This window comes from Myotis myotis, unplaced genomic scaffold, assembly GCF_014108235.1.
Source record: "Myotis myotis isolate mMyoMyo1 unplaced genomic scaffold, mMyoMyo1.p scaffold_m19_p_4, whole genome shotgun sequence".
Taxonomy (NCBI): domain Eukaryota; kingdom Metazoa; phylum Chordata; class Mammalia; order Chiroptera; family Vespertilionidae; genus Myotis; species Myotis myotis.
In genome coordinates this window covers 23,710,488-23,735,781 of record NW_023416346.1, presented here as the reverse complement: position 1 = coordinate 23,735,781, position 25,294 = coordinate 23,710,488, and the positions used below count along the sequence as shown (strand labels likewise).

Below are 25,294 nucleotides of genomic sequence, written 5' to 3'. Positions count from 1 at the left end.
GCAATAATTCTAGTTTATCTTGTGCTTTTACTTCTTTGTCCCATGTGTTTAGATTTATGTCATTTAATATCCAAATTTTAGGGATTATTGATTTCTAATATAATAAAAGCAAATAAAAAGTGACTCTATTTGTGGGGTTCCCATGTGAGCCAATATTTATATTGAGCCCTATCAACCTTAGATTTTATTTTATGTCATAAATGAAATTTGGAACCAAATAAGTTATTCCTGGTCTAATAGATCCATTTAACACAATGTATCATTACCTGGAATTCAGATACAAATCCAAAACTAGAAATTCAAAGGAAATATGAACATATAATAATAATAAACTTGTTCACACACAAGTTCACAAACAAGTCCGTTTTCTTTTTGTGTGTGTGTGCTGCCTTTTTATAGACAGTTCAGTATCACTCACTGTGAAAATCTACAAAAACATTGGTTTGTATACAGAAATTTTATTTGAAAGAGTTTTTTCTTAAATAGAAATGAACATTAGATTAGTTCTCATTGCTTCATACTGCCTTCATATATCAAATCTTGTATACAGATACAGAGAAGTGTGTGTGTGTGTGTGTGTGTGTGTGTAGCAGAAACCTACCATAAGGAAAGAACATATTCTGTGAACTGAGTAAAAACACACTGGTAAAGCATTCTTGGAAAGTAAAGCTGATACCTTAAAAGTATTTTATCAGTATTTAGTTCTGAAGGATCTCTTGTAAGACACCACAGTATCGGAAACTTTCAAACTTATCAACCTTGTAAGAAAGAGTTTAACATGTTTATTAAATCCTAGCTAACATAGTAGGCTTGCAACTTTATTTCTAAGTGCAAAGAGGTTCTTACCCTATGCCAATTGCATACTTGGTAAAACTTTAAATTTTTTAGCCTTTAAACAAATAGTATACAGTCTGTTCATATTATACCTGTAAATTTGGCATTCTGAAACCTACAGTCACCGATTTAAATCTTCAGACTGTCCCCTGGAATCAGGTCTTCTTTTCTTCTGTTTAGATTTTTCACCAACCTAAATAATAAATTAATTAGTAGCCAACAATGGTAATATAAGCTAATAAAAAACAAAGACATTACATTGCATTGCAGCTCAAAATTTCACAAAGCTATTGCACATATTCAAAGACCTTCATGACACTGTTCTTGAGTCTTTTGAGTAACCTACAAAGGACTGAGGTTACTAGCAAAAGTGGTTATTATTTTAATGATACATCACTAATTTTCACCCTCCTATGTATACTCTTCCATCTTTAGGGTCAGAGTGCATGGTCAATGTAGCACTTCAGTTAAAATTATTGACACAATAAAATAATAATTTCATATAAATTTTCTAAGATTTATGGGAGCTTTAGTCACAGTCCTCTTCCAAACAATATTCCTTTTTGCTTTGGGTTTTCTAAAATTAAACAGTATATTTGGCAGAACCATCTTTGCAATTGGTGCTAAATGAAGTCAAACGCATGATAGGATAAGACTAAAAAGTCAATATTTGAACTGATAGAGAAGTGTGACTATGTTGTAAAGGAGCAGAGCATAATAGGCATTCATTAAAAATGTGATTTGATGAATGAATTAAATTACCACATGTAATGCGATCAATAGCCATTACAAAGCCAGATGTATTAGCTAATGTCTGAGCAAAAGGTAAACCACAAAAACATGCAGACTCATAGCATTTCATTCTTTCAAAGCATATTTCACTCACCAAAGGTTAACATTCCTTTCAGTGAGCTATATAGGCATGGCTAAAGCAATGAAAATGAAACACTAATAAGAAATGTGATATTTCTGCTTCTTAAGACTGTATAACAAAGATACAAGTAAAGCAGAACATTTGATTAGATACCCATGTGCCCCAGGCGGAGGTCATCACAGGCATGGAGAACACACATACCATTGACCCTCAGCATCTTCATGGAGAAGCTGAATGACATCTCCATTTTTAATCAGGAGGTCTTCTGAGCCTCTTTTGCTGCAATCTGTTAAGGCTTTATATTTGCCTGCTGACTGAAAGGTTGTTTTGAAAAATTACATTATAAACTTGATTGCAAAACTACTTGCACAACTGCATGCTCTGTGACAAACAATTAGCACAGTACTTCAATGGTAAATGTGATAGCTGCAGCAGCTTTGCAGGAACAAACAAACATGAAGCAGTTTGTGATGGGGGAAAAAAGCGGAACATGTGCTTATTTAGCCTGAAGAACTCACTTTTATTTGCAAAAAGAGAGTTACACCATGAACTACACAGAAAATAACAGAGCACAACTAATTTAAGTTACATTAATCATAAGCATATATCCAGGAAAAAAAGAAAATTAAAATAATTTTAAAATACTGTTATTTGCAATCTGCTCTCATGAAAACTTTATCTTGGCACATACAAAAGGCAATTGCCCTGAACAAAGATTTGCTTATGCCCCCAAAAGGATTTCTAGGCTTTATACTGCTTGGCACAGGTAAAAATAATGGGTACAAGAATCTCTGGGTCCAATAGAAGCAGATTAAATGTTGTGCTTTACTTGACATTAATCTTTTTGCAGCTTTATATATTTTTTAAAAAAATTAAGGTGTGTGTTTTTTATTTTACAGAGAGAGGAAGAGGGGGAAAGAGAGAAGCATTAATGTGAGAGAAACATTGATCAGTCGCCTCCCATACCCACCCCAACTGGGGAATCAAGCCCACGACCTAGGTATATGCGCTGCCCAGGAATCAACCACCAACACTTCAGTGCACGAGACAATGCTCAACTAACTGAGCCACAGTGGCCAGGGGTGCAGCTATATTTTTAACTTGATTCATTAATAACCTAAGTAATCCAAGGCATACTGATTACATTTGGTTACAAAGCAGATTAAGAAGAAATAATATATCTCACGTCCAGATGTATTCCAAGATATTTCAAGCACAATATCTTACACACTGAATACATGACTTTAAAAAGTAAGAGGACCATAATTAATTTTTAAGGAAAGAAAGAAATAACTGTGATGTCGAGTCTTTGCACATCCAAAGGAATTAACTTAAAAACAATATCCACATCACTTGGGATGAATGTCTTTTGAGCAGTATTTTTACCAAATGGGCTAAGGAGCAGACAGGAAAGAGCTACTTGATATTTAATATAGTAGCTTCATAAAAATAGGAGAGCTAACCCCAATACCAGCTCTACGAGAAAAGCAGCACCCATTAGTTCTGACTTTTTTTCATTTTATAAAGTGAGGCTAAAAGAGAAGCTCATTGCAACCCATTTTGCTTTGGTGAAGCCTTCCTTTTTTTGTATGCATTTCACTATTTTTTGTATGATTTTCTCAGTAGCACACCTTAGGGAATTATTGGGAGAAGAGGAAAACTAATAGGTTTTTCTACATTTCCATCCCCTATGATTAAAGCACTAATCAGTTTTGCACATTTGCTTTATTTTCTGACACTATAGGTGGGGAAATGCTTACTGAAGATGTTATCAGTTCTTGACAATCCCCTCATAGATTATCTATAGCAAATGTTTAAACCCCAAGTGGCTTCCCCTGACTTTTCACTTGCATCTGAACAACTACCATCCTTAAGCAGTATTATTTAAAGAAATGGAAGTTGTTTTTATTATTAGTCTAAACCAGTGGTTCTCAGAGTTTAGGAGATAGACCTTTGGGGGTTCCTGACACCCTTCCAATGGTTTGCAATTTCAAATCCATATGAAGATATTATTTCCCTTTCACTCTTATCCTCTCACAAGTATACAGTAGTAGAGTTTTCTAATAACTACCTGATGTATGATAGCACAACAGACTGAATGAAAAAAGCAGATTAAAGAGACTTGCAAAAATATTTTCTAACTAAATCTTGTGTTTTGAAAAATGTAAATTTTTTTCTTTTTTTTTTATTGATTTTTTACAGAGAGGAAGGGAGAGAGATAGAGAGTTAGAAGCATCGATGAGAGAGAATCATCGATCAGCTGCCTCCTGCACATCTCCTACTGGGGATATGCCCGCAACCCAGGTACATGCCCTTGACCGGAATCGAACCTGGGACCTCTCAGTCCGCAGGCCGACGCTCTATCCACTGAGCCAAACCGGTTTCGGCGAAAAATGTAAATTTTTTAATAAAAATGTTATTTAAATGAACTTACAATGGGTTTATTAATATTTTTAGAGAGTGAATAAATAACTATATTTCTTAGTTTCAATTTATAATCTGATAAATATCAATAAATGTAAACAAGGACTCTTTGGGATTCTCAATAATTTTTAAGAATGTAAAGAATTCTTACTTTAAAAAGTTTGAGCACTTATGGTCTAGACAATTAACTCTAGACAAATCTCCCAGCAACACTGAGCCTCAGTTTCCACCTCTGTCCATTAGAGGTAATAAAGCCTGCCCTTCCTCTTAATAATACTATGAATATTAAATGGGAAATATTGTAAACTGTAAACTACTGTACATCTATGTTTATGGTCACTGTATTATTAGCAGAAAGAATATTCTGTTACTTTTTTGAAGAAAGCATTCAGGTCAATGCTCTGCAGCTTCGTGGTTATCCATGCCACTATTCCCATATCTCAATATTAAAACTGCCAAATTGATTTTGTTGTTCTGAAGGGCATCAAGCAGCACTCCATTACAAAGCATTCCAACCCTCCAAGCTGGTGACTTCAGAAAATTGGAGATATACCCTAGTCCTAACATCCCTCTAATAATCCACTAGGATTGTAACAACATTGCAAACTACTTAAATAGCAAAAGTAAGTACAACACTTACTTTTACCTTAAAGCAACCTCCTTTAGTTTTAGGGGGTGACCTCTTGCTCCAATATGCTGACATTTGGTATCATTAGCACATTTTTTAACAGCCCACTAAAATATATTCCCTAGATGTTATTAATGTGTAATGTTTATTTCCTCTATTTTCCAATCTGGAATCTAAACTTATTTTTTTAATTTCTTTATTGATTAAGGTATTACATATGTGTCCTTACCCTCCCATTACCCCCCCCCCACTCATGCCCTCACCCCCCTGTTGTTTGTGTCCATTGGTTAGGTCCATATGCATGCATATACGTCCTTTGGTTGATCTCTCCCCCACACTCCTTCTAAGGTTTGAGGGTCTGATGGATGTTTTTCTGTCTCTGGATCTGTTTTTGTTCTTCAGTTTATGTTGTTCATTATATTCCATAAATGAGTGAAATCATGTGGTATTTATCTTTCTCTGACTGGCTTATTTCACTTAGCATAATGCTCTCCACTTCCATCCATGCTGTTGCAAATGGTAAGAACTCCTTCTTTTTTACCACAGCATAGTATTCCATTGTGTAGATGTACCACAGTTTTTTAATCCACTCATCTGCTGATGGGCACTTAGGCTGTTTCCAGATCTTAACTATGGTGAATTGTGCTGCTATGAACATAGGGGTGCATATAAAATATATTTGACCCTTCTTTGCTCTTTGATTTTATCTCACATGCCTTGGTTGAAAACACAGTGGTGATGTTTAATTAAAGATGAAACTGTATGTAAGCCTAACCAATGGACACAGACAACAGGGGGGTGAGGGGTTGAGTGGGAGGGATGGGGGGGTAATGGGGATAAGGACACATATGTAATACCTTAATCAATAAAGAAATTTAAAAAAAGATGAAACTAGTCAATGTATAGAGACTTGGAATAGATGACTATTCATCTCATCAACTTCAGTAGGAACTCCATGTATAGCACAAATAAGTTCTACTTACAGAGCAAAGTGCTTATTGAATGTTCATAATTGTTTTAAAACTTTAGGCCGTGGAATACACCACAAGGATACTGACAAAAGAATGCCCCTACATACTTCACCTATTTCATCAGTAAAACTGCCTTAAGAGTTTCTATTTATTTTAATTTGTCATTACTCACCAGTAGGGTTCTTTCTTCTCCATTGTCAACATAGGAAGAGGAAAAATAGTTGTTTGACCATGACTCAGGGCCTTCAGAGATTTCTTCAGTCCAAACTATAAGAAAAACATGGAGAGTGACAGTTACTTAATGGTGTTGGTCCATTGAAAAACGTAAATACAGGAACAAACAAAGGAGAGAAGTAAAATTTACTATAATAAGCAAGTCTACAGTGGTCCAAGAATAGTATCTCCCTATAATAAAACCTCCAATTAGATTGCACTGTTTTAGAATTGCTGATATTTCAGAAATATCACTTCTTTTACTTATTAGGATGGTTTCAAGTTGGGGTTGGTGGGAGAGTTATTAAAAATAAATTAGCTGAAGGACTTGTATGCATGCATATAAGCATAACCAATGGACATAAGACACTGGGGGTTATGGGAGGACAGGGGATTGTCAAGGGTGGGGGGAAAAAAAGACACATATGTAATACCCTTTGTAATACTTAATAAAACAATTAAAAATAAAATAAAATAAAATAAATTAGCCCTAGCCAATTTTGCTCAATGGCTAGAGTGGTGGTCCACAGATTGAAGGGTTGCAGGTTCAATTTCAGTCAAGGGCATGTACCTGGGTTGCAGGCTTGATCCTGGCCCTGGTCAGGCCGTGTGCGTGGGAGGCAACCAATTGATGTGTGTGTCTCTCCCCTCTTTTTCTCTCTCCCCTTCCCTTCTACTCTCTTTAAAAATCAATGGGGGGAAATATCCTTGGGTGAGGATTAACAAACAAAATAAAAATAAAAATGATAAGTTAAATTATATTCTAGAGAATATTTACCCCTTCTTACAGAAAATAATTTCTTCCAAAATTATTTCCTGTAGCCTTTTTATTGGTCCATTCAATTAGCACTTATATCATTATACCTAGTAATATTTTTTACTTATCTCTCTTATTAGGCAGAGACTAAGTCATATAAGAGCCTTGCATGTTAAGATACAAATTAAGCAATCTAATGTAGGCAGAGAATTAACAGTATCACAACTTGGCCACACTAAACTGTTCATGTAATCTTATAACAGTAATGTCAACTTTCTCTGTCTTGGTTTCTACACCTGTCAAATGAAGGCATTGGTACTAGGCTGCCTCTTGACTGCTCTGGGGGCTATAGCACAAATTAGCTGATGGAAGTGACCTTTAAATGGATAACTGAAAGTTGAGCAATGTTATCATTACTTATTTTTCCTCAACTAGTAGAGAACTCTTCCAGATTAGGAACCATCATTATTACTGCATATCAGGCAATCTGTTAGGCATTTCTCCAGGGAGGTCTATGCTGTTGATCCCACAGTTGTTCAAGTGACCCTGCTGGATGCTTCTGCAGCACCTTGTACTTCCCTTTCAAAATACTTTCCTCATTAATTTTAACTGCTTGTTGGATTATCTTTCTTTCTTCCTAGCTTCATGGGGATAGCAGCTGAGTATATCTTAAACTTTATGCCCAGGGCTTTACACAATTCCTGGCACACAGACTGTGCTATATTTGATGAATTAAACAAATGGTTTGAAATCAGTGTAAATAAAACAATTTGCATTAAAAACTATTCCAGGTATAAATGACTCTATTTGTTAAATCTATGGCAGTTAAAGTGTGCATTCCTTTAAGCCAATATGTGTTTTATTCATCTTTCTATCTACACTGTGTAGCAGGGGTTTCCAGACTTGAAAATGCATCAGAAACACTCACATGGAGAACTATACATCACAGATGGCTGCGTTTTTCTCCCAGGATTTCTGATTCAGAATGTCCCGGGCAGAGTCAGAGAATTCGCCTTCCTTACAAATTCCCAGGTGATGCTAATGCTCTTGATGCAGGGACTGCACTTTGACAATCACTGCTCTGCAGTGCCCACCAGCATCTTGCAAATCCAAGACATATAAGCCTTATAAAAATATTTTAATTTAGTTTTCTTTATATAAAGATAATAGATGTGTAGATTTTCAAAATGAACAATGAGAGAAAAGAATCTGCACAATCATGAATCTAATCTTTTGATGACCATGACACATACCTGTATTTGCTTCTGCCTGAACTGTCGAAGTTGCCTCATGGACCCCTACCACAGTGCTGGTGTGCTCTGATTTAGTTATCTCGGGAACAATAAAAGCTTGCTGTTGCCTTCTGAAATAGTAAATACATAAAAATAAGTGAGCTTTTACATAGCCAAAGAATAATTAGAAATTAAAAACGGTATTTGTTCTACTGATACCATGTGTTAAGAACATACTCCTGAGAATCCATTCAAACAGAGCTAACTCTCCCTCATGTAAGTCTGTGTAGTAACAATTCACAACATATAAAAATTTAAATCCTAGGATCCAAACCAGCAAGGTCTCTCTTTAATATGCAAAGAAAAAAATTACTCCCTTCTTGACCAAAAGCAGGTATATTGCTTAAAATCCCCATAGTATATAATACTGTATATTTGAAATTTGCTAAGAGGTGGATCTTAAATGTCCTTACCACACACACACACACACACACACACACAAACACACACACACACAACACACACAAAGATAACCGTGTGAGGCAATGGATATGTAAATTAGCTTAACTATGGTGAATATTTCACAATGTATATGTACTTTAAATCCTCAAATTGTACTCTTTAAATATATAAAATTTTAATTGTCAACCATAACAATAATGTTGAAAAAATATAAACAAAATAATCCCTTTTGCTCTGTGAACTTTTAACCTTAATCAATTAAATAAGATGTATGTAAATGACAAAACTTTACTCTGATTAATACTGTTGAATTTTATCAGCTAATATAAAGTTAATTACTACATGAAATCTAAAGACTTCTATAATATGACAAAAGATTGAGTATTGTGAAGATAAAGACTTCCGCTGTGACTTTTAAATGTTTCTCTTAAAGCTCCAGATGAGCCAACATACTTTGCACCTGATTTTAGCTACCTCTGAAAGATATGATGCAACAAAGAGAAAAGGTACTATTAATAAGTCATTCAATGATCCCTCTATCAGTCAGAGGATGCATGGTGGATTGGATTTCTGTGCCTAGGCTTTGGCATCAGTGTGGTGAATCTTTCTGCATATCTGTAAATGTTCTGTGGAAACTCCATTTTTTTAGGATTCCTAGAGGCAAAATACAAGGACCGCATCTCTAAACCAGCACTCATCAGTGCTATCTTTTTTGACTGCTACCTTCCTCAAAGACTTCATGGTTGTGTCCAAGCATGGATCCCTCCAAGGATCGATACCTTATCTCTAACTATATAGAAAGAGAGACCAAGTCACCAGCAAGTGGTTTCCATCTGTGACCACAAAGCTGTGGGCCAGTAGTGGCTGCCAATCCTTTACCATTCTTAAACTCTCTTTCTCCGATGAGATTGAAGATTTCCAAAAATACATTGAAGAGAAATCCATGCGTGCAGCCACTGTTATGGTAAGCCTACATGCCAGCTTCCCTCCATCCCCAATATACTGAGAACAAAGTATTTGTAATTGTGTTTATCCCAAACTATTGTATTATTTTTTAACATCAAGGACTATCAGTCTCCAAGTATAAGGACAGAACTGAGAAAAAGGTGTGCTTATGGAATGTGATGTGTTATTGCTAAAAGGGCAGATAGTTTTTGTCTGAAATGTTTTAATTACATTGCTTCATGTTACATAGGGAAAATAAAAGACTGTGGGAGTAATGTTTCTTAAAGAATAATCACTTACTCATCATTCTGTTGAGAAGAAAGCTGGTCCTGTTCAGTTAACTGATTACGTTGCTGTTGTTGTTTAACTGTGGAATAAAAGAAAGTTTATATAAGCAACATTCAGAAGCCACACTTCTTCCTTCCTTGAAGACCAATGACTTGCATGCGTGCACACACATACCCATTACCATTAAACTTCACAGACTTGAAATAACCAGAGAAAAAACCAGTCTGAATTTGGAATATGGAAGAGAACTGAACAATTTAATATTTCATTCAAGAAATTCTAGGAGAACCAAGATGGCGGCATAAGGTATATATCTATATGTGCCACCCCCCACAACCACATTAAAACTACAACTAAAACACAAAACGGCTATCATCCAGAACCACGGGAAAGCTGGCTGAGTGGAAGTTCTACAACTAGAAGGAAAGAAAAAAGTGCATTTAGACTGGGTAGGAGGTGCGGAGTCACCAAGAGCAGAGGTACGGAGGTGCATGAAATGGGCTGCAACTGGGTGCACAGTTTTTTTCAATCAGAAGGAAGATACAAGCTCCTGACTGCACTGAACTTGTTTCCGGCGAGACTCTGGGGACCCACACTTCTATGGGGAGAAACTGGACTGTCTGGCAGCGGGTCGGAAAGCAAGGGTGGCTTTCTCGCAGAGCTGCTCACAGTGATCATTATTATTGTGGGGGCGTGGGACTTGGGGACTCAGGGATGCAGAGACACGGAGGCACCAAGAAGCAGAGATGCGGAGAGACGCGGAGACGCGGAGAGACGTGGAGACGCAGAGACACAGAGACCCGGAGACCCAGAGACGGCTGATGGCTGACGGCTGACGGCTGATGGACAGCCATCGCTGTTTGCTCCGCCTGGGTGATTCTCTGAGACCCCACCCAACCCAATTCACAACCCCACCCAAGCTGTGCACAATGGCACAAATGAATTACCTGTCCTTTCGCAGCCTAACCTAACAAACTGCAGCTGGGTCAGAGAGCTCCAAAACTTCCAGACCACAAACAAAGAGGAGAAATCTGCAGATCTCGCTGTAGCTCCTGCTGTGTGAACTCACACAGTAGCTGACTTTGCACCTCCTTGGAGATCCAGGAGCCAGTATACCCAGTGGTCAGATACCAGATTTCAACTCTTCACATCCATAAGTGACACACTCAAGAGGCAGACTCAGTGAGCACCAAAGCCTCACTGAAGCAAGTTCTGCCCCCATAAGGGTATCTCCAGCACAGCAGTTCTTCCACTATAGACACAGCATGTCTTCGCAGTCAATTGGCCTGGAGGTTATTTCCTCCCAGGGATACCAACAGCAATCAAGGCTTAAATACAACAAGACTGTGCACCCAGCCCACAAAGGGGTGCACCAAGAGTGTCCACCTCAGGTGATTGGGGAGGCTGAGCCACTGGGTCCAATAGGGCACCTACCACACAAAGCCACTCTATCAACACAGGGAAGCAGCCAAAATGCAGAGACAAAGAAACATGTTGCAAATGAATGAAATGAAGGAAAGCAAACTACTAGATGTAGAGTTCAAAACCACAGTTATAAGGTTACTCAAGAATCGTCTACAAATCTCCAAGAAACTTAGTGAGACCTTCGAGGATCTTTTATTAATATTTTATTGATTTTTTTACAGAGAGACAGGGAGAAGGATAGAGAGTCAGAAACATCGATGGGAGAGAAACGTCGATCAGCTGCCGCCTGCACACTCCCCACCAGGGATGTGCCCGCAACCAAGGTACATGCCCTGGAATCGAACCCAGGGCCTTTCAGTCCACAGGCTGACGCTCTATCCACTGAGCCAAACCAGTCAGGGCATCCTTCAAGGATCTTAATGAGAATGCCAAAAAAATTGGAAAGGAACCAATCAGAAATTAAGCTTACACTGACTGAAATAAAGAATAATATACAGAGATCCAATAGCAGAGTAGAGGATCCCAAGAATCAAGTCAAAGATTTGAAATACGAGGAAGCAAAAAACACCCATCCTGAAAAGAAAAAAGAATCCAAAAATATGAAGATAGTGTAAGGAGCCTCTGGAACAACTTCAAATGTACCAACATCTGAATTATGGGGGTGCCAAAAGAAGAGAGAGAACAAGATATTGAAAGCCTATTAGAAGAAATAATGACAGAAAACTTCCCCTACCTGGTGAAAGAAATAGACTTACAAGTCCAGGAAGCACAGAGAACCCCAAACAAAAGGAATCCAAAGAGGACCACACCAAGACACATCATAATTAAAATGCCAAGGGCAAAAGACAAAGAGAGAACCTTAAAAGCAGCAAGAGAAAAACAGTTACCTACAAGGGAGTACCCATACAACTGTCAGCTGATTTCTCAACAGAAGCCATGCAGGCCAGAAGGGAGAGGCAAGAAATATCCAAAGTGATGAATAGCAAGTACCTACAACCAAGATTACCCAGCAAAGCTATCATTTAGAATTGAAGGTCAGATAAAGAAATTCACAGACAAGAAAAAGCTAAAGGAGTTCATCACCACCAAACCAGGATTATATGAAATGCTGAAGGGTATTCTTTAAGAAGAGGAAGAAGAAGAAAAAGGTAAAGATAAAAATTATGAACAACAAAGCGACAACAAATATATATCTATCAACGAGTGAATCTAAAAATTAAGTCAATAAAAAAATCTGATGAACAGAATAAACTGGTGAATATAATAGAAGCAGGGACATAGAAAGGGAGTGGACTGACAATTCTTGGGGGAAAGGGGGTGTGAGGGTGTGGGAAGAGATTGGACAAAAATCTTACACCTATGAATGAGGACAGTGGCTGAGGGGGTAAGGGCATGGGGTGGTGTGGGAATCAGGTGGAGGGAGCTATGGGGGGAAAAAAGAGGAACATTTGTGATAATCTGAACAATAAAGATTTAGTTTTTTAAAAAAATGAAATTCGAGTATATTACTAGAACTACCCTTACCCCAACATTGCCAAACACTGATTACTTGAGGTCCTAAACAGTTGCTTCATGGTAAGGACTCAAAATTAACACAGTGAGTTTGATATGTTATTTCACAACTGCTTCTTAAGCACTAGAGTTCATTTTCTAGTGTAAAGTTCATTCTCCAAAATAGTTTAAACAACCCCATGAGTCTTGATCTCTTACTAGTTTAACAAGCCCTTTCATTACAAATAGTTTAAAGTAAATATCATTCCCATTCCCTATAAAAATTATCACAAAATCTGAGTCAATGAACTTTACTATACTTCTTCTTTTTTTTTCTATACTTCTTGTTCTTAAAAAAATACTGGCTTAAATTTACCTGTCAGAAGTTCTTGCTGCTTCAATAAAATATTTCTTATTTCTTTTAACCATATCATCTTCACATCTATATTTGAAGCCTAAAGATTTTTAAAGGGGGAAGAAGAAGACATTTTTCTTCTAAAAAAAGATACTTTATATTAAACCAATGCAATTAAGTTTATCAAATATGAACTGGAACATGAGTCCTGAACCACCATATTCAAACTCTAACATTTTGATTCTTCAAACTTCTAAGAAGCAAATAAGCAACCATCAAATTAGATGAAATAATAGTCAAAACCATTTTGAAACTGGCTTTAAATAATAACATTCACACTAAATATGAAATATAATATCAGTTATTTTTCTTTGTAGGAGGGTTCTTTTAAAATATAAATGTTTTATGTTTAATTTTTTGTAAAATAAAACAAGTCCTACTGTTTCTGAAAAGACAAAATAGATTACTATTGCAGAGTAATCTTGATAACTGATGGCAGCAAGCAAGCTTCCTTAAATATCCTCCCTTTACTTAAAAGATACATTTGTTTAAAGATAGCAAGAAGTCTTATAACTAAATCAAGCCAAGAAAACATATTTTTATGAAATTATAATCATCTAGTACAGAATTAAAACAAAGAAAAAGCATTGGGCACTTTAAACAGATAACATCATGTTCACCTGTCACAAGTTGTGATACAAATAATTATTGAAATTACAACATACTCTTGAATGTTCTCATTTCTCTACCCTTCACTCAAACAGGTTGGACCTTACAGCACATCTGGCCAGAGATTTAACCATAGTCTTCAGTAACACAGATCAAGTGTCTATCGTCACATTGCTCTGTCTTGTAATCAGGTACTCTCTGAGTGCCAAGCACAAGAGGAACTCAGAACTGTTATGAATTTGTAACTCTAGAAACCTGATGGGGAAAGAGAAGCACCTGCTAAGCTCTTGGCTATCAGCTATAGTTGATAAATCTCCTAGTGTGGTTTTGTGAAAACTTAAAGCCCTAGAAAGCACCATAGGCATGTGTCGTTTAAAAAAAAGCCTGTTACTGAAAAAATGTTTAACCATACCAGAAAAAAAATAATAACTAAATAATATTTAAGTGACCTACATGAAAGGAATGAGGCATTTTATAATGTAACCAAAATGATTTTTAGAAAAAATTTTAAATTACCAACCTGGACAATATAAATTTCTTCTTTCCCAGCATACCAGATTTCAAACTTGCGGTTATCTCCTTTTACATATTCAGTGATTCCAACTTCATCCATCTATAATATATGTCAAAATTTTCATAAGCATTTTGAATATGAAATTACATTAAACCTACCCCCATCATATTCTAAATAAAATTTCTCACTTGGGCAAAATACACATTTTATATTCAAAAAATATGAAATTATATGAAATGATATTTCAATCACAGACCTGAATATTTAAATGTTTTCAGTGAACTATGCGCTTATTGTGCAAATTGCATGCCCCATTCCAGTGATTGAACCAAAGGTTATATATCTGAACATTCAAGTAGTCCATCTAAGATTGAATTCTGTTATAAATTAACTGTATACTCTGAAAACAAATTATGTCAAAAAGAAGTAAAAGTAAGCAACATCTGTGTTAAAAGGTCATCCAACATTAATTTAAATAGTTATTTTTAACAACTATTTTGCAAAATAAGTTAACCTTACAACTTATTACTTATCTCTATAGAAATCCTATAAGTTACAAACATCTGATTTATGGGGTATGGGAAAACCAGCCAGGTACACAAGGAGTCCCTCCAGTTCCACTATTCTCTCAGCCTTTCTAGAAAACAAATAATCTGTCATGGGAGAATGATGTCTTTTTATAGCCAGTAAAATTTTTATATATAATATCCATTCCTTATCACAGTTTTTCTTGTCCTCCATATGATTGTGCAAAGCACAATCTCTTCCATTTTCATTCATTCTGTGCCGCTTATAGCACTGTTAATTCCATTTTGAGCAATTTTACTCTCTTTTACACACATTCTTCTTTAATCCCCTTCTCCCTTCTCTTTTCTTTCAATTATTGCCCAGTTATCTAAAAGGAATATCTTACTTTCTGTTCCTTTTATGAGCTCTACAAATGACCCTATTTAGGGCTGATAAGCATTCAAAGTAATGCTAGTGAGATCTCCATATCAAGGAAAATAAAAAGGATTAAACTTAGAAATGAAATGAGCCAAAACCGGTTTGGCTCAGTGGATAGAGCGTCGGCCTGCGGACTGAGGGGTCCCGGGTTCGATTCCGGTCAAGGGCATGTACCTGGGCTGCGGGCACATCCCCAGTGGGAGATGTGCAGGAGGCGGCTGATCGATGTTTCTCTCCCATCGATGTTTCTAACTCTCTATCTCTCTCCCTTCCTCTCTGTAAAAAATCAATAAAATACATTTAAAAAAAATACTTTAAAAAAAAAAAAAAGAAATGAAATGTGACATATAAATGAAAGAGCCTGTGGCATCTACCCTGAATGTAGTCAGAAATTACTTTCTCAATGTCCAAAAATATCTTTATATTCCTATTCAATCACTCTAATCTACTTTTGCTTAAACATCAGAATTTAAAATAATAATATCATATTCAATGTCTATTTAAATTGACTTCGCTTCAATACATTACTTTGTCCCAATAGCATGATAAGATGGAAAGCACAAGGGCTTTGGAGTCCAAGAGGCTGGGATTGGAATTGCATCTCTACCACTTAATAGTTATGTTTCTTGGTGCAAGTTGCTTAACCTTTCTGAACTTAAGTTTCCTCAACTATAAAATGGGGAGAATACCTATTGCATAGAGTTGATATAGGATTAAATAACAGGCATTAAATGCTTTGGTCACACAATGAGCTTTGTAAAGTATGAGTTTGCTTTCTCAACTTTGTTACAACACATACATGTATCATTATACATTAAATGAGATTTTTCCAAGTTACCCTAGAAATGTAACCATTATATTTATCAGACAATATTATTCTCAGTTCCAAATTACATGTATACAAAATATTGGTATACATTTATCAAGAACACACAAACTGGACAGCATACATCAAATAAATTAGAATGGTTGCTACAGGGGTAGAGAGGAGGCAAGTGTGGAGAATGGGGAGTAAAAAAGAATGAATGAAGGAAAGAAAGAAAGAATGAATGAACATGAACAGGCTTCCTACCTTGGTGTAGTGATTGAGAGCATAGACTATAGAGCAATCTGCCTGGGTCTGAAGCTGCACTGCACCAGCTACGTGCTCGTGGGTAAATTATCATTCTGGAACTTAGCTTTCCCATCCACAAAATTGGAATAATAGGTTACTAATAGTTACCACTTATATAAAACTGCTATGTGGATCAAATGAGTTAACAATATTTATAAAGACTCAGAACAATTCATAGCACATAGTAAGCATTGTGTGCTATGTTATTTTTTTTTTAATAGATGATAGCCCTTGCCAGGGTGGCTCAGTTGGCTGAGCATCATCATCTTGTGCACCAAAAGGTCATCAGTCAGGGCATATACCCAGGTTGCAAGTTTTATCCCTAGTCCGGCAGGTGTGTAAAGGAGGCAACAGATCCGTGTTACTCTCTCACATCGACGTTTCTCTCTCTCTCAAAAAAATCAATAAATACATATTTTTTAAAAAAAATAGATGATAATAATAAATGCATGAACTGAAGTCTCTGAAGAACTCAAATCTCTTCACCTGACTAACCTTAGGGACCTTTCTTTGCATAGAAAAGGTCAACTTAAAATATAGTACACAATTATTAGAAAGTACATTGTCAGGCCATGGAATTGCAGCTTGTTATAATGAAGTCCACTAACAGTGAGAGAGAAGTTGCTCAGCTATAGAGAGCATATGCATTGATCCTCTCTACCTAGGGGAAGACTATGAAACCAGGAACCCAGCAATTACCTAACACAATGTCTAGTAATGCTAGCAATTATTTAATTCTGGAATCTCATGATAGGTAAGGAAGAGGAAGTAAGCATAGTGAGGTGTAAGGAATAGCCTACTTCCATCTTTCTGTTAGAGGCATCACTATTATCCCAATAATCCTGGTCTAAATCCTTGCATGCATCACTGACTAATCTCTTTTATTAGCAATACTAGGTATTATTGGGGAACCAAAGAAAAATCACTCATTTTTTCCTTCAAATGTCAGGTATTTATTTCCTGTATCTAGTAAGTCGACATTCTAGCTACATTCCATTGAAATGTTTCTTGCATCTATCCCATCTTCTGTTTCCACGGTTACCATCATAGTTTGAATTCTCATGATTTCATTAACTCACAATAGTCCCTACTTACTCTAATGTATTCTAGAAATATTCTGTTGTGACAAATTAAAGGTAACATGAAAATTCAATACAAACCAGAAACACTACATTCAGTATTAACTAGGTCACCCCACAAGTAAAGAGTTAACCAAATGGATTTAGGTAAAGTACCTTCCCAAGAAGAGATCTGCACTCTGTCCAATATCAGTTGTAAATTCTTGGTTCTCAACCAATGTTTATTAGAGACACAAAAGAACCTTGGAGATTTGGGGGTTTGAAGGTGGGTTGCTAATATCCAAGGAGCAATTGGGCATTTGTTACGAAAAAAAGTGAGAGTTTTAAAGAAGTTGTGACACTACTGTCAGTTTAGAAGTAAAGCAGGGAAAGGGGACAGTAGAAAGAAGTTGGAGACCTAACCCTGGCCAGGAACCTTGTTAGGAACAGCATTGAACTGGTAACCTTCGGAAGAGTCAAAAGCAGGGCCTGCTTATGTAGTAGCCTTCTGACACAAACACCTCAGGCCTATCTCAGGACACATTGCCTGTTCTCTTTATTACTGCTGAAAAAAATGTCATCAATTCTCAAATATATACAACAATGAAAGAATATGCTCATGAAAAATGACTTGTATGCATGCATATGAGCATAATCAATGGATAGACAGTAGGGGGATGAGGGCATGTGCTAGGGGGTGGGAGTGGCCGGAGAGAGGTCAATGGAGGAAAAAAGAGACTCATGTAATATTTTAACAATAAAGAACTTAAATTTAAAAAAAGAAAAATGACTAAAATGATTAGTGTAATAATTTTCTCTACTTTCCAAATTTTTCTATAGCAAATGATATATTGCTTTTACAATTTAAAACTTGAAAGATAAAACTAATTAGGTGTAAAAAATCAAATTCACCAATTACAGACCCATGAGAATTGGAAGTTCCTCTTGTCAAACATCAGAACCAGCTGGGAATATCACTAGACTGCCTGTGACTCTCTCAAACATTATTGGTCTCATTTTCATACCAAACTAATATTAGACCAGAATGGTAGTTTGGGTTATAGGAGAGAAGAAAGTAATTTCAAAAGATAGGATAAGATAAGTATGGACAGGATTCAGCTGTAGGTGGGTTTGAATACTGAGGGAGATGCTAGGGAATGGAGGAGGGATACAAAAAGGAAGGCGGGGAAGGGCTAAGCACATTTCATTTTTAAATTACACTAAAGAAATAAATTCTTTCCTCATTGTCTCTTGTTATAAAAGCTCCCTGATACCAAGAACTCTACACAGTACCACCAGTAAGACTGCTCATGGAGGAGCCTGGGTCACTTCTCATTATTTCACACTATGCTCTGCAGGACACTAAGGAACCCCCTTAGGAACTGCTTAGGATTGGAGTGAGAGAGAAAAAGGATGGAGGCAAAGCTCTGCCCTGCCTCACTCATTTCAGGCAGAGAAGTTCTGCTTTACCTGACTTCTATATTAGACTTCTATTTAAGATTTTATAGATGGGAGAAGGAAAAATGGGTGAAGGGTATCAGAGGGAAGAAAAACTTCCAGTTATAAAATGAATAAGTCCTCAGGATGTAAGGTATAGCATGATAACTATAATTAATAATATTATGTTGCATATTTTAAAGTCACTAACAGTTCTCATCACAAGAAAAAAATTTAACTGTGTGGTGACAGATGTTAACTAGGCTTATTTTGGTGATCGTATCACAATACATACAAATATAAAATCATTGTACATGTGAAACTAACATAATGTAATAGGTAAATTATACCTCAATTAAAAATATTGTTTAAACAAAGGGATGTACCACTAAAGTATAAAACCCATTCACTTGAACTGAAAAATTACACAAACTTAGATATATATATGAAAGAAAATTAGATTATGCAATTCAAATTGTCTTACTTTTAAAGAGCGCTTAAAACTGTATGATGGGTATCTATCAGAGCCTTGTCCACTTTCAACACGTCTTTTACAAAAAACAATGGCTTTTTCATACAAGAAAAGGTGCCGCTGCATTGGTTTGAATCTAGCAAAATCCTTCATTTTTGTAGCACCTTTTTTGTGTCCAGTCCAAACACTGAATGCACCCTGCATTATCATCTTGCCCAGCTCATTTAAGTTTCCCTAGAATGGAAAATCAAAACTCATTAGTACAAGGCAGAGCTACATTCAGATTCTTGACATCAACATTACAGTGTTTAGCTTGAACTACTAAAATCCTGACGCATAATTGATATAGTTTTTAAATTGTTTCATAACTTCTTACATTAAAACATGCCATGTGTCAAATAGTTACAAAATTACTATGGAGTATGACATCTAAAAGCTTCCTTTTCCCTGGCTTCATGTCTCCATTTGGAGGTAGTTTAGATAGGGAAACTCTCATCTCTTCCTCAATCCTGATTGGCGCATGACACCTACCAGTCCAAGTTTCTCCACTGGGTGGAGCTACCTCTAAAGATTTTATCTTTTTCTTCCATACCTATCCTGGACTAGGACAAGGAGAAATACTGGGACAACAGGTCTCCTTAAAAGACCCAAACATTCCTTCTAGCAGGATCACACAAGGTCTGGATTTGGGGGTAGGCTTTTGGGGACAAAGGGAGTATCACAAATCAATTTGGCTGGTGATCTGAAGCAATTCTCCCCTTAGCATTATCAGTAATAATGCTGACATTTTGATCTCCATTTGTCTGCCTCTTCTTATTTCTCAATTGGTTCCAAAAGAGGAAGAAAGGTATGTGAACATGCTTACCCCCTAAAATTGTAACAACCATTAAAATCTACTTACAACATAGCCATTTATTGCAATCTGATGCATAGAGTCATTAACTGACTTCAGTAAATCCAGCATTGTGTCAAGTGCCACCTTTAATTGTTCAGATCCTTCACAGTCTTTACTATATTTTAATAGTTCCTGTAATTAGAAGTCAAGAATTAGACTTAATAGGAGGCAGATATTAATAGCTGGAGAAAATGAATAAAATTTCAGCCAACATGCTTTCAACGAGGAGTTCAAAGATAATGTCACTTTTTTGAGTAGTTTCTTTCATATGCTATTTGTCACATTAATACTATATTTAATGACAATGTCAAAATTGGAGAAGAAATGGAATATTGCCTAAAATATAAAGTAAAGGACATTCAATGCTTTCAGTGCTGAAGAACAAAGTTTTTAGGACATACTAGAGATTAGTTTGTAAAGCAATCGCATTTTTTGGTCCTCTACACACAAAAATTTACTTTTCTCCTTTATTGTTGAAAGTATTACAGATGTCCTCTTTGTTTACTTGTTTCTTCTCCATTGACCTCCTCCACCCTGCACCACCTCCAGGCCTTCACCACTCTGTTGTCTGTGTCCCTGGGCTATACATAGAGCCTGCCTTCCCTCTGAAATTCATCAGTCTGCTTCATGCTTTTATGTTTTTGGATCTATTTTGTTCATCAGTTTATTTTGTTCATTAGATTCTACATATGAATGAGATCATGTGATACTTATCTTTCTCTAACTGGTTTATTTTACTTAGCATAATACCCTCCAGGTCCAACCAGGCTGTTGCAAATAGTAAGACTTGTTTTGTTTTGTTTTTAAACTGCATAGTATTCCATTGTATAAATGAACCAGAGTTTTGTTTTGTTTTATCCAATCATCTGCTAATGAGCCCTTGGGCTGTTTCCAGATCTTAGCTATTATAAATTGAGCTGGTCTAAACATAGGGGTACACATATTCTTTCTGATTGGTGTTTCTGATTTCTTAGGATATATTCCTAGAAGTGGGATCACTGGGTCAAATGGCAGTTCCATATTTAATTTTTTGAGGTAACTCCATACTGTTTTACACAGTGGCTGCACCTGTCTGAATTCCCACAAGAGGTGTATTAGGGTTCCCCTTTCTCCACATCCTTGCCAGCACTTGTCATTTGTTCATTTGTTGATGATTGTCATTCTGACAGGTGTGAGGTCATTGTCATTTTAATTTGCATTTCTCTGATGATTAGTGACTTTGAGCACTTTTTCATATGTCTCTTGGCTTTCGTATGTTCACTTTAGAGAAGTATCTATTTAGGTCCTTTGCCCATTTTTTAATTGGATTGTTTGTCTTCCTTTTGTTAAGTTGTATGAGTTCCTTATACATTTTGGAAAGTAACCCTTTATCAGATGTATCATTGGCAAATATGTTCTCCCATGCAGTGGGCTCTATTTTCATTTTGCTGATGGTTGCTTTTGTTGTACAGAAGTTTTTTATTTTGATGTAGTCCCATTTGTTGATTTTCTCCTTAGTTTCCTTTGCCCTAGACCAGTGATGGCGAACCTTTTGAGCTCGGCGTGTCAGCATTTTAAAAAACCCTAACTTAACTCTGGTGCCATGTCATATATAGAGATTTTTTGATATTTGCAACCATAGTAAAACAAAGATTTATATTTTTGATATTTATTTTATATATTTAAATGCCATTTAACAAAGAAAAATCAACCAAAAAAATGAGTTCGTGTGTCACCTCTGACACGCGTGTCATAGGATCGCCATCACTGCCCTAGACAGTGGTCGACAAACTGCAGCTCACAAGCCACATGCGGCTCTTTGGCCCATTGAGTGTGGCTCTTCCTAAGTCTTAGGAGTACCCTAATTAAGTTAATAACAATGTACCTACTTATATAGTTTAAGTTTAAAAAATTTGGCTCTCAAAAGAAATTTCAATCATTGTACTGTTGATATTTGGCTCTGTTGACTAATGAGTTTGCCGACCACTGCCCTAGGAGATGTATCTGTAAACATATGGCTATGAGAGATGTCTGAGATTTTTCTGCCTATGCCTTCTTGTAAGATTTTTATGGTTTCATGACTTACATTTAAATATTTTACCTGTTTTGAGTTTATTCTTGTGTATGGTGTAAGTTGGTGGTCTAGTTTCATTTTTTTTGCATGTACCTGTCCAATTTTCCCAGCACCATTTATTGAAGAGACTGTCTTTACTCCATTGCATGCTCTTGCCTCCTTTGTCAAATATTAATTGAACATAATGGCTTGGGTCAATTTCTGGGTTCTCTGTTCTTGTGCTTTAGGGTGTTTTGAGTACAGTGGTTTTGTAGTATAACATGATATCTAGTGTTGTGATTCCTCCAACTTTCTTCTTCTTCTTAAGATTGCTGAAGCTTTGGGGGGGTCTTTTTTGATTCCATATAAATTTTTGTAGTGTTTGTTCGAGATCTGTGAAATATACCATTGGTATTTTAATAGGGATTGCATTGAATTTATAGATTGCTTTGGGTAATATGGACATTTTAACAATGTTGATTCTATAAATCCATTAACATGATATATTCTTCCACTTGTTTTTATCTTCCTCTACCTCTTTTTTCAACGTCCTGTAATTTTCAAAGTATAGGTCTTTTACCTCCTTGGCTGAGTTTATTCCTAAGTATCTTAATTTTTTGTTGCAATGATAAATTAGATTGTGTTCTTTTTTCATTTCTCTTTCTGAGAGTTCATTATTGGTGTATAAAAATGTCACCGATTACTGGGTGCTAATTTTGTATTCCACTACTTTGCTGAATTCATTTATTAAATCTAGTTTTTATGGAGTCTTTAGGGTTTTCTATGTATAATATCATTATGTCCTCCTTTCCAATTTGGATGCCTTTTATTTTTTCTTCTTGTCTGATTGCTATGGCTAGGACTTCCAGTACTATGTTGAATAAGAGTGCTGAAAGTGGACATCCTGGTCTTGTTCCTGTTCTTAGGGAAAATGGTTTCAGTTTTTGCCCATTGAGTATGACGCTGTGAACATACATTTTAAAACAAGCTATGCTGTATTTACACATTACACAATTCACATTACACAAGGGGTGTGCCATCTTCACTTTCCATTGAGAAGACTCATATTAAATGCAGTTGCAAAACTCTAAGAAATATTTGCTTAGTTCTTCTTAACAGTAAAAATTCTGTAGTAAATGTTATAAATATGTCAATGTACATGTATGTACAGTTAAATAGCTAAAGAGACACCAGATATTCTCAGCTTTACATCTATGCTTCCAGCACTTGCATAGCCAGTGAACCAAAGGAACACACTGCGTTGATCCTACTGCTAAACCTAGCCTTTCTAGTCAATGAGTCTACCTATTTCTAGTGTTTTCTAGTCTTCTAATCCCTTTTCATGACTTTGGCACATCTGACCCAAAGTACATAAACAAATGCTTAATGTACTTACCTTCAACAGTAACTGATATTTAGTGAGTCGTTGCACTGGTTTAAGTAAATAGGAATCCAGACCAAGTCTGTGTTTTAATTTTCTTTGACATTCCTGTGATAAAATATATTGTCAATGAATTTAAATGAAGACATAGTCCTGTGAAAATGCCAAGTGTTCATTGATTAGACCCAATGATGGCAGGTTTCTTACATCACAAGAAAAATTTACCAGAAGAAATTGATGTTACATGTGGTATGACCATTAGAGGCAGCATATTTGAAAAACTACAGTAAACATTATTGCAAGGATTTGTGAGGTAGAAAATTCAAAATTTCAAAGACTAAAACATTTATATATAAATTCACATTGATGTGGAATGTTCAAAAGGTGAGAAAGCAACAAATGACCATAGATGAACATTACTAAAAAGTTCCTCAAAAGCCCTAACCGGTTCGGCTCAGTGGATAGAGAATCTGCCTGCAGACTCAAGGGTCCCGGGTTCGATTCCGGTCAAGGGCATGTACCTTGGTTGCGGGCACATCCCCAGTGGGGGGTGTGCAGGAGGCAGCTGATCGATGTTTCTTTCTCATCGATGTTTCTGACTCTCTATCCCTCTCCCTTCCTCTCTGTAAAAAATCAATAAAATATATTAAAAAAAAATTAAAAAAAATTTTTTTTTAAAAAAAGTTCTTCAAAGTATCCAAGAAAATTAACAGAAGGTTCAGCTCCACAGGCCAAGGCCCAGAAAAGAAATACGTTATACAGAATATAAATCAGATTGGTCATGAGAAGAAGTTTTTTTAGTATCACAAGAAAAATCCAGCCCTCATTAACTGGCTATATTCCCTGCCACTATAAATATAAGCATCATAACTTTGGGTCCTGGGAACATTGTAGGGTCTCAATAAGGTCAAGATGGGGGCTGTATAGGATGAAATGTGTGTATAGGAAGTGCAGAATACAAAAGAAGTGGAAGAGGTTATACCTATGTAAGATTCAGGACCCCCATCTGGATATGGATAAAACCCAGTATATAATCTAATTCAAACAATTATCAACCCTAACCCATGTTGGGAAGCAGCAACATAAACATGATATTGAAGATTTAGAGGTAAATACCAAAAGAAGTAGCTAAAAGAGCTAAAAGTGGTTGCCTCTGGGGAGCAGCATAAATGTGGTTGTGTGTATGTGTACATGTGTGCATATGTGTATGTTTGGGGGAGGGTAAAATTGCTTTTTAATCAATATATGTATATGCTGATTAAAGTACTTAAAGTACTTTAATTTATTTAAAGTAGAAAATGAATTTATAAATAAGAAATATCCCAGTATCTTTCAGAAAGAATATATCCAAAGCCTGAATAATTACTATACCTGGAAAAAAGCGCATTCTGAATACTTCTTCCAAATTGCCTCTGAGCTGGGTTTATTCTGACAATATTTTGCATACATCTGAAAATCAGTTTTCTGTGATAAAAGCAAGTTCAAATGCATTACCAATTATGAACAATGTACTATCGAGAAAGTAAGAGCAAGAGTGAGTGTGGCTAAGCATTATTGGGAATATGGCCTAAAGTGCTGCCACACTGGCAGCTGGTCGGGAACCCTCTTTATAGTCCAAGAACAGCATGTCCATCTGAACAGGTAGAGGAACACATAATTATCCAAGTAATTTCACAGCTTCTACTTACCAAGTTTGAGAGTTAGAGGGAGAAAAGCCTTCTCTGAATGAACTATAAAAGCAGACTCATATTTTCACAACTGTGAGCTAATAGGGTATCAAGAAATACGCTCTTCCTATGGTGTTAGTCACTTAATTCCCTGGTGAGTGAATTTGTAGCTAAATTCCAAGGTCCTTGATTTATCATTGAGACATATCAT

General features: G+C 36.2%; 1 protein-coding gene across 1 annotated transcript in view; it reads right to left on the bottom strand.

Annotated features, from left to right (window-relative positions):
* Positions 1 to 711: 711 nt before the first annotated feature.
* The window catches only part of MCF2 (MCF.2 cell line derived transforming sequence), a 129,485-nt gene continuing 104,902 nt past the window's right edge, over positions 712 to 25,294 (bottom strand). The window contains 10 exon segments of the mRNA XM_036305705.1: positions 712 to 1,027; positions 5,904 to 5,998; positions 7,955 to 8,064; positions 9,641 to 9,707; positions 12,921 to 12,999; positions 14,089 to 14,181; positions 19,121 to 19,342; positions 20,010 to 20,135; positions 23,432 to 23,524; positions 24,788 to 24,880. Of these exon segments, the coding sequence (XP_036161598.1) occupies positions 956 to 1,027; positions 5,904 to 5,998; positions 7,955 to 8,064; positions 9,641 to 9,707; positions 12,921 to 12,999; positions 14,089 to 14,181; positions 19,121 to 19,342; positions 20,010 to 20,135; positions 23,432 to 23,524; positions 24,788 to 24,880 (1,050 nt within the window). The 3' untranslated portion in view covers positions 712 to 955.